Here is a 10517-nt window from a genome sequence, read left to right as displayed (position 1 = left end):
TTGAATTACTAATTGATATGTAAATGTAGCAGGAAAAAACGGGGGGGGGGGGGCAGTGCACCATATTTTTTGGCTGCAGTAATTTCTGCATTCTAGACATGGTGACAGAATCAAAATCTTTATGGGAAGGGCGCCTGGGTGGCTCAGTCGGTTAAGGGTCCAACTTCGGCTCAGGTCATAAACTTGAGTTTCGTGAGTTCAAGCCCCGTGTCGGGCTCTGTGCTGCCGGCTCGGAGCCTGGAGCCTGCTTCGGATTTTGTGTCTCCCTCTCTTTCTGCTCCTCCCCTGCTCGCACTCTGTCTCTCTCTCTCTCTCAAAAATAAATACAGATTTTTTTAAAAAATAAAAAAAAATCTTTATGGGAAAATAGTGGCATTGGAAAAAGATATTAGTCTGGGAAACCATTCTAATCTTGCAGCTGGCCACTGTGTTGTTCAAAGATGCTTTTCCTCAGAGTCTATGGCCCCTTTCATGTCCTTCACCAAGACCGGTTCCTTGCATCCTCCTGTCCCCTCAGTGTTATTTGCCATAGCACTGACCTAAATAGAAACTCCTTCCAAAGAGACCGCCCAAATTCCTATGCTCTATTTTACTCTAGACTCTCTTATTCTTTGGTTAGAGATGCGATTACATTAATAATAATAATTTTACTGACTTCTGCTTTCACTTCCTTATTGACGACACTCTCATATTTATGTTTCTGATCTCCAAAGCATGTCATGTAAGCTCTCAGAAGTCAATACATCAGCTATCATCACCCACAAGTGTGATTTTCCCACATTCTATAACCCTATGCCAGCTCTGTCTTCTCAGTGGTGAATTTAGAGCATATCACCACCTCTCCATCCCTGCTATAAACTTCCAATGGCTGCACAGCTCACTTACAATAAAATCCAAACTTCTAACCATGTTGCAAGACCTGGTGTGATCTGACCCGTGCCTATTTCTTTCCTGCGCCCACTACCCTGGCACAACCTCGGTCTTCTTTTTTCTAACGTGCCATGTTCATTTCCACCTCAAGGACTTTGTACTTGCTGCACCTCTGCCTGAAATGCCCTCTTCCCAGATCTCAAAATGCCCAGCTTTTCTTGAATGTCAAGGCTTGTCTCATATGGGACTGCCCCACAGAGGCCTTCCTGTACTGCCCAAACTAAAGTACTTCCTGCCCCTTGTCACTTTCTGTCACTGTTACACTTTTTTTGCCTAACACTCTCACCGTCAAAGTACAATCGTCATAGGGGTAGAGTCCCTATCTTGTTTACCACTATATCTTTAATACCTAGAACATTACCTGGCACATAACAATCAATAAGTGTTGTGAGCTCATGATTATGTGGTCATTACCCAGAAAGCTACATGTGCCTCATCACTACCACCAAGGTGGCCACCAACTATGTGAACACTGAGGCCTGTATCAAGGGAGGCAATAAAGTATGGTAGTCAGGACTCTGAGCTCCGGAGCCAGCCTGCCGGCTTGGGATCTGGCTCTGCAACTTAGCTGTGTGTTCTTGGGCAGGTGACCTTTGTGCCTCAGTTTCCAGCAATTAATGTTGTCTTCCCTCACAAAGTGGCCGGGAGAATTAAATAATAAAATACAGCTAAAACACTTAGAACAGAGTTTAACATACTGTAAGCCTGCCAGAAAAAAGGAGTCATTATATTGTTATTATAGATTCTTTTCGTTGCAATAAAGGAAACAAAGTTAAGCCAGCTTAAGCAGCAAAGAGGAATTTATCATATAGTGACAGGGGTGCTTTACCAGAGTCTGAAGGCAGAAAGGCATCTAAGTCTCAGGAAGGATCTAGAATCAAAAGGTGGAAAGCCATCTGTAAGTGTTCTCCAACTGGCATGGTGGCTTTTCTCTGTAGCTCCCCTTTGGTCTTCTTCTTGCTGTGTGCCCAGGGCAACTTCCCTTCTCTGCAGTCTCTCACTATATAGCTCCTGAGTTTACGCATCCCAAAACAAGCCACTCTCAGGGTGTGACCAGCCATTCCTTGTCGGTTGCAGACTTCAAGTGTTGATAATCAGATTGGCCCTCTTGAGTCTGATGTCCATCCTAGTCAATCAGCCAAGCCAGGCAAGGAGACCATGCAGTGTAAGCACAGCAGTTGGTGACCACTGCCATGGTTTCAAAGAAGGGGAAAATCTCCTGATCAAGGGACATGGCTGGCCCATGGGGTAGGCAGACATTTCAAAAGGAGTCTATGTCACAGATCTTCCCAAAGCTGCCAATTTAGAAGGTGCTGGGCCAGGTTTGGGATCTTAACAGTTGTGAACACAATTCCCCCTGCTTCTGCTTTTTGAGCAAGCCACACAGGCCTGTGCTCCCTGGTCTCACAGAGTCACTTTGGCTCTTTCCTGAGGACAGTCACCAGGCTACGGACCTATTTTCTTCATGTCCTCATCCCATCCCAGCACCAAACATCCAAACATTTCCTCCCTCATGACAGCCTCCAGCCTTCACGCAGATCAACTGAGGCAAACAGAAGACTGTGGGGTTGTCGCTACCCCCCCCCTTCCTTACACACTCTTTTGCTCTCCAACCCCTGCACAGCCTGTATTTTCACATCTAGAAAGGTTTCCACCCAAATCACTTAAAACCAAGGACACTCATGTTTTGACTGATGGCTTTTATTGCAGAACTCTAGGCAGGAGCAAGATGCACTAAGCAAGGGAGACTGTTCCGAACCCTCGGGAATGGAGGCACAGGTCAGGTTTATGCGCAGTTGCAGCACTCACAGCTGGGGTCAAAGACAAGCCCCACCTGGCAATTCTGCTGGTATGTGACTCCATTCACGTACTTTCTGTGCCAGAAGGCATTTCTGTTATTCACCACGGGGTAGAGGCCGTTGGCTTTGCCAGCACAGAACCCACTACCCACAGAACTGCCTCCAGAGCTGCTTCCGGAGGAGCTGCTCCCGCTTCCACTTCCGGTCCCACTTCCGCCGCTGGGAGGAGAGGTTATGGGCTCAACTGGCTTAGCAGGGCCGGTGCAACCCGAAATAGCACAAAGCAGATTAGTGGACCAGGAAGGGGCACCCAGATTGCCTTGAGGTGAGGAGACTAGTGGCCTTGAGGCAAAAGTCTAGAGGTGGAGTGCTGTTAGCTCAGGATCCCTGCCAGCTAGGAGATCACATGATTACTCCATATTCAGGAATTAGGAAGAGCTATAATTTCAAGCCACTCCAGTTTTTTTTTTTTAAATTTTTTTTTTCAATGTTTATTTATTTTTGGGACAGAGAGAGACAGAGCATGAACGGGGGAGGGGCAGAGAGAGAGGGAGACACAGAATCGGAAACAGGCTCCAGGCTCCGAGCCATCAGCCCAGAGCCTGACGCGGGGCTCGAACTCACGGACCGCGAGATCGTGACCTGGCTGAAGTCGGACGCTTAACCGACTGCGCCACCCAGGCGCCCCAGCCACTCCAGTTTTAAATTGAAAACGTTCTCTCTTCTTTATGATGTCAAAATCATTAAAAAAAAAAAAAAATCACTGAGCACCAGTATGTACCAAATACTTTCCTAGGATCTGGGTATATGTGGCAAGCCAATAACCTCTGGGAGAAAAGTCTGGAAAAAAATTAGGGACGTGGTATTTGTCCTGAAGTACATACTAGAAACATGTGAGCAGTGCTGAAGGCTCTTGTTCAGTCTCCAGGAGGGCTGAGGGAGGGGTTCGTATTAATGACCTCCATATTAATAGGGTCCCCTATTAATGAGGGAGGGGTTCATAGAAAATAAATGCTTATATATTGAAAGTCAGCCTAATTTCTTGAGGCTTTCCTTTAAGACTTAGCCGACCTGGAAAACTCACCCAGGTAGGTCTGGCTTGCCATAAGAGCATAACATGGCTGACCTGGAAGTTCAAGGGTAGGGAAAGAATGCAGCACCTGTGTTTCAGCTGGGCAAGAGCAGTGAGGTGAAATGGGAAGTGACTCCCTGGACAGTGGGGGTGGGCAGATATTAGAGCTGCCTTTTGAGTTACAGAAGAAGCATTTGTCTACCCTGGGCATCCTCCTGTTGTCACTTACTTGCACTCTGCAGTCCAAGGGCTTTCTTCAGGGTATTGATCAGGGGGAACTTGCCCTGGTTGCAGAAAGTGCCTGTGAAGTCATCAAGGTCTATGGCCCAGACCATGGCACCTCCAAAATTGTTCTCCTTAAGCCACTGAGCCTGCTTAAGGATAGAGGACAGCAGAGGTCATTTTACTTCCCTGGACTAAGGCTGGGCCCACAGCATGGCAGAGGGGCTGACCTTACCTTGATATCGAAGCTCTTGACATTATCATAGCCAACCCACTGGTTGCCCTGATAGGCATAAGGAACATCCTGAGGGGTGTCCCATGCCTGAGTGGCTCCATTTTTCAGGAAGGTACAGATCTTTAAAAAATCAAGAGATTCAAATCTTTTAAATGTGACTCCCACGAAAGAAAAAAATAGACACTTGTTTCCTTGTTTTGTTTTTCTCATGTCTCTAATTGGGCGATTTTTCTGTTTTCTAGTTATGGGTTGTTATTTGCAGTAAATAAGATCAAGTTGCTTTTGAAATACTCTCGTTATCCCTACTCTTAGTGCTTAATTTTGGGAGCCCACATTAATATGAGAGATATAGTTCTTTCATTCCCTTAGGTGCTAATATAAATGACCTTAAATCTGCAGTCTGATGCTTGAATATTGCACATTATAAGTGCTCTTCGGGCGCCTGGGTGGCTTGGTCGATTAAGCGTCCAACTTCGGCTCAGGTCATGATCTTGAGGTTCATGAGTTTGAGCCCTGCATTGGGCTCTCTGCTGTCAGCACGGAACCCACTTTGGATCCTCTGTCCCCCTCCCTCTGTGACCCTAGCCCGCCTGTGCGTGCGCGCTCTCTCTCTCTCCAAAAACAAATAAACATTTTTTAAAAACTCTAAAAAAAATAAGTGCTTTTCAGACTGGATTAGGTAAGTGAGTTGATTATTTAAACACTTGAAGCATTTAGAGTGATAGCTGTGTTTTAAGTAGATAAGTAGTGGACTGAATGAGCGGTTCAAGCTTTCTGCAGATTCTAGCCCTAAGGCTACCGTTCAGCACAGCCCATGGAATTCACAGAATTTCCATTGTACAGCCCAGTCTGCCTACCTCATAGTAGGCCCAGAACCCAGACTGCCTGGTAGAGGGCCCAGGAGGACCAGCACCAGAGGTGGGGGCACCAATGCCAGTGTTGGAGGGGTCACTCAGGATGAAGGTGTGGCCATAGGTAGGGAATCCAACGATAAGCTTCTCAGCTGGGGCCCCATTTTCCTTCCAGTAGTTCATGACGTAATCCTGCAACGGCAGTGGGTTAGCCAGAGGCTCCACCCACCTGATGACCCAATGCTTAGTGACATTAGTCCACTGTTCTAACAGGCAAAATTGTACGATGTTAATAACGGATAGGTAATATTTCTTCAAAACATTTTGGTGAAATCATAGTTAACGGGATATGATCAGCCACTAAGGAGCATAGTTATCCAAGTGAGACATTTGCAGAATTTTCTTTGTCCCCGAATCTCCATGTGATTTACAGCCTCATCTCTGGTCTTCATGTGCATGCGTGCAGAGACTTACCACATTGAGGTAGGCGTTGCTGCCCTTGTTAGTAGGGTATTTGTACAGGGGGCTGTTCTCTTCAGTGTAGCCCTCCCAGGAGCCAGGGAGGTCATAGGTCATGACATGGAGGTAGTCTAGGTACCTGGGGTGGGGTAAGGGATTTAAAAACATTTCTGATGGTCATCTTCCACACATATGCAGGCAAGCGATACCACTTCCAAAGCCTCCTAAACAAGGTCCCTGAATAGCAAGTCAGACTAAGGACAAGTCTACCTTGCAAAAGAGAGAGCTACAGGAGTTTGAGGATAGGGTGAATCACTCACTGGGACAGCTGGGGGATCTCATAGCCAGACTGGATGTTGGAGATGCCAGCAGCTACTGCAGCAGTGACCATCAGCCTGGGCCTGTTGATCTGCTTGGCCTCCTGCTCAAAAGCTTCACGCATTTCCTGTAGAATAAGCAAGCACTGTAGGTCATCTATGAATCTGATTTTAGCTCCTTGAATAATCATAATAGGTATGTTTGTATAATGCTTTTCTTTTTCAAGATGTTTCCATGTGTTTTATCTTACTTTTTAGTCTTTCAATATCCCGATAATGTACATAGTATTGATGATACCAGTCCATTTTAGTGGTATCTAAGATGAATAGAAATTAGACATTTTCACCAAAGTCCCACAGCAAGTTAGTAGCCAGGTCATGACCAGAATGCAGGTCCCAGATGACCAGTCAGAGCTCCACTTATATCACTATACTTTGAACTCACAGTTGCTGCAGGAACTTATATCCAGCTTTTAGCGGTATAGATGTTGCTTCCCTTCATCCAGTAAATGAACTACTTTGTAGGACTGACATCCCGTCAAATGAAACGCTGATTTGGCCAGTAAGGGAAGTGGCTACAGCCAGGTGATAGGTTCCCATTCAGCCCTAGCACCTTTATTTTGTATGACTCTAATCTCATTCGGAGGACTGGGTTCAGTTTTTATAACTGTGTTCTTAGGGTGTGCCAGAGTGTGTTCCATGGAAGGGTGGGTCTGAAAACTGTCGTGTGGTACTGGTTAAAGGAAGAAGGATATTTAAACTGGAAGAAGAGAAATTATAGGTGAGATGTTGTAGCTGTCTGCAAATATTGAACTGATAGATTACAGAAGGTGTTTTTTTCCTTGGTTACTTTAGTGGGTGGAGCTAGAACCAATGACTGGAAGTTATAAATTATGATTGGAGGCATGTTTCGGCTAAGAATAGAGATGTTCTTTCTGATCTCTCGAGCTGTTCAACAAATAAGTAGATTGACTTTTCAACTAGTGAGTTACTTAATATTGAAGCCCTTGGAGGCTGGCTGATGATCTGCTGTATGGAATAGTATAGTAAGAATCTCTGCTTGCCTAGGTGGCTCAGTCAGTTGAACATCTATTTGACTCTTGATTTTGGCTCAGGTCATAACCCCAGGGTTGTGGGATCGAGCCCCACGTTGGGGCTCCATGCTAGTGTAGAGTCTGCTTAAGATTCTCTCTCCCTCTGTCCCTCTTTCCTGCTATCATGTTCTCTCTTTCTCTCTCTAAAATAAATAAAATGAAAAAAAAAGTTAAAAAAAGAAACTCTCTATTTTGAGAGGGTAAGTTTAAAAATTATCCTTGGATCTTCTTACTCCATTCACTTTTCCTTGGTGATCTCTTAATTATCGTCCTCTTCTGATGACTTCAATACAGTATAACAAGTCAGGTTCTTTGTCCTGAGCTCTAGATTGGTCTTCATTCAGTGACTACTGGGCATTCTTATAGGAGGTCCTATAGACTCCTCTCATTCTTCATGTCCAAAGACAAATTCATGAGTCCTCCTTGTTCCAAATCTGCTCTTCTTGTATTTACATTTTAGTTAATAGGACAACAAGCCACTCCTTAAAGTCAGAAACTGGAAGCCCTCTCTTTTCCACTTTCAATCGGTGTCCAAATCCAATTGATTGTACCCTTGCATACTTGCCCTTTCTGTCCTCTGTTCGGTTCCCTTGGCATCTCTTGCTTGACTTACTGCAGTAGCCTAACTGTATCCCTGCCTTCCTACCTCCTTTGAATTTGTCCTCCATGGTTAAGCCAAGAGTTGTCTTTCTAGAACACAAGTTTCATCGTATCTCTCCACTACTTTCAAAGCTGCCCCATAGCCTTGAGAGTAAAGTCCAAATTCCTTAACATAATGTACAAGTCCCACATGGTCTTATTCCTGTGCACGTGTGGGCTCACAATAGTCCCTCTGTCTTCATCTGTGCAGTCCCCATCTTTGCTTCGTTGCTAATACTAGTTGCTTTCAAGACTGAGCTCAAGCGTCCCTTTCTCTAGGAAACTCTTCCTGATCCTGCCCCAGAGCAGAATTAGGTTGCCTCTGTGCTGCTTGATCAAAGCATACTGTAATTGTTGGTTGTTTTCCAACCTTCCACCTCATTTCATGTTCCCTAAAGCCAAGGATTATCTTATTCTTATCTCCAACCTGACACCTCACCCAGTGTCTGGGACAGAGTGAGTAAGTGCTCAGTAAAAGCAGACAGTCTAGTAGTGTACTGGTTAGAAGCAGTGGGCCCTGTAGCCAGACCGCATGGGTAATTATGACACCTGCTAGGTGTGAGATATTAAGCAAGTTACCTAAACCTTAGTTTCCTCTGTAAAATACAGATTATGGTACTTATAGTATCTAGATCATAGAATAGATGTACAGGTGAAATGAGTTATAATTCTTAGAATAGTAGAATACAGTAGAATAGTGCCTGGCATGTAGCACACACGTGTTGTTGTTACCCTTATGAAAAGCTTCGAATGAAGGCATGCTATCTAAGAATCTTTGGGATGCGAAGATTCTGTCATTCTAAATTCCAGTTTAGTTGCACTTGGGAACCACCAGATTATCATTGGAAGGAATAGGCTGTGAATCTTCTTGGGCTGGAGATTGCCACATCTCTCCTCACCTGCACCGGGACGGTGAAGAGATGCTTGTCCTGAGTGGGGCTCGCACAAGAGCCAGGGTACTCCCAATCAAAGTCCAGCCCATCAAACTCATACTGGTGCAGGAATTTGATGACTGAGGCAGTGAAGTTCTGGCGGTTCTCAGGAGTGGAAACCATGGCAGTGAAGCTGCAGGAGACCCAAAGAACAAACACAGGGTGAGGGAATGCCTTGGCGGTCCCAACACCTTGTAGTAAAATCAGACTTTTATATTTCTGCCTCAGAGCTCTTCACGGAGACCCACAGCCCAGATGTACGTATGCTTCTGGCTTTCTCCTGTCCTTTGTAATCAGTATTCCGCCAGGCATGGAATCTCAGCACTCCATTTATTTTGTGATCCACCCGGCTCTGAGCTTTCTCCTAGGTTGCGCTTGTTGCTTCGAACACATGGTTACCCAGCTCACTGTGTTCTCTCTCCAGATAGCCCCCCAAGTTCATATACCTTCAGAAATTGTTTATTTGCTGGCTTTCTCTTCTCTTCCCCCAGGAGGTAAATAGAAGTACTATAACACCCTTTGCAGGAGTTGTGTTTTTGAAATACTCTAAGAAGAGGTTGTTTTGCAATCTCTGTAACTAAACCCCTGTGAATGGAATCTCAGAATATCCATCTAAATGTAAACATATAAAATAAATTGTGTTCTACCTTAATATTGCTATTCTAGTAGAGTAATTCATTCCAGTAGCCTGTTTGTTTAATGTGGATCCTTCATACCCTGTCTTAGATTGTGAAGTCTAAAGAAACACAGCTTGTTTTCAATAGCAAATGAACGCTAGGCTCTCCCACAGAGGACTTACGGGGCAGTTCCAAAGTTCCAGCCTCCGATGGCCAGGAGAGTTTTCAGCTGGCTGTTCCTATAAAGCAAAGGATAGAAAAGAGAAACTTCAAGATCCATGAATCCTTCTATTTAAAATTACATCGCTTTACTATTGGGTCTGGTCATATACTTTGATGTTGCCTTGGTAAGATATTCTGTAGGATAATTTTCCTTCACTACTGAAGACTTTCTTTATAAAAATTGTGTCGTTATTCAATACTTAGTATAATACTAAGTGAAATAAGTCAGTCAGAGAAAGACAAATGCCATATGATTTCAAACATGTGGAATTTAATCAACAAAACAAATAAACATAGAAAAAAGAGACAAGAAAAAACCAGACTCATAACTATAGAGAATAAAATGGTGGTTGCCAGAGGGGATGTGGGGGGCTGGTGGGGAAGATGGGTGAAATAGGTAAAGGAGACCAAGAGTACACTGTATCATGATGAGCACTGAGTAATGTATAGAATTGTTGAATCATTATATTGCACACATGAAACCGATATAATTACGTTAATTATATTTCAACGACAAAAAAAATTGTGTTGTTAATCATAAATGCACTCAAGGGATGTCTGGATGTCTCAGTCAGTTGAACATCTGACTTTGGCTCAGGTCATGATCTCACGGTTCATGGGTTCAAGCCCCACATTGGGCTCCATGCTGACAGTGTGGATGGAGCCTGTTTGGGATTCTCTCTCTCCCTCTCTCTCTGCCCCTCCCCTGCTTTTGCTCTTGCTCTCAAAAATAAATAGACATTAAAAAAAATAATGAATGCACTGTGACATCTTTAGGGAAGTCCGAATTATGGGACTGGATTTTGTAAAATTAGGAATCGAATAACAATAATATATATAAAACTTAAAAGCATAATTGAATCATATTCTATTCCATCAGATGACATATTGCTTGAGCTTAATTGCTTTCTCAGCCTCCAAGATAATGAATATAAATCAATTGCTTAAAGTTATGTACACTTCCTGGAATAGCAGTTCTCAAACAGTTCATACAAGAATGGAGTGCAAGTGTCAGAATGGGAAAACATTAAAATTCTGAGTTTATAGCCTCTTTCTCAGAGATTCTGATTCGTTTGGATTGGGAGAGGGTTTGGCATATTTATCAGGTGCCCCATGTGATTTTGATTC

General features: G+C 44.1%; 1 protein-coding gene across 2 annotated transcripts; it reads right to left on the bottom strand.

Annotated features, from left to right (window-relative positions):
* Positions 1-2634: 2634 nt before the first annotated feature.
* On the bottom strand, positions 2635-8683 carry CHIA (chitinase acidic). 2 transcript variants are annotated; one of them, XM_086715261.1, is made up of 8 exons: positions 8518-8683; positions 5889-6013; positions 5584-5707; positions 5116-5301; positions 4259-4378; positions 4031-4172; positions 3890-3909; positions 2635-2977 (listed from the first exon to the last, which is right to left on the bottom strand). In XM_086715261.1, exons 1-8 carry the CDS (start codon positions 8671-8673, stop codon positions 2717-2719), a joined length of 1134 nt encoding a protein of 377 aa, XP_086571387.1. In that variant the 5' UTR covers positions 8674-8683; the 3' UTR covers positions 2635-2716. The 2 variants fall into 2 exon arrangements, with proteins under 2 accessions (XP_086571387.1, XP_025787096.2); XM_025931311.2 differs by lacking the exon at positions 3890-3909 and having other exon boundaries at positions 2635-2997.
* Positions 8684-10517: the final 1834 nt, after the last annotated feature.

Source organism: Puma concolor, chromosome C1, assembly GCF_028749965.1.
Source record: "Puma concolor isolate L17-30 chromosome C1, mPumCon1.1.hap2, whole genome shotgun sequence".
Lineage (NCBI taxonomy): Eukaryota > Metazoa > Chordata > Mammalia > Carnivora > Felidae > Puma > Puma concolor.
Note: the sequence above shows the minus strand (reverse complement) of the source record. Positions and strands in the feature narration are given on the sequence as shown.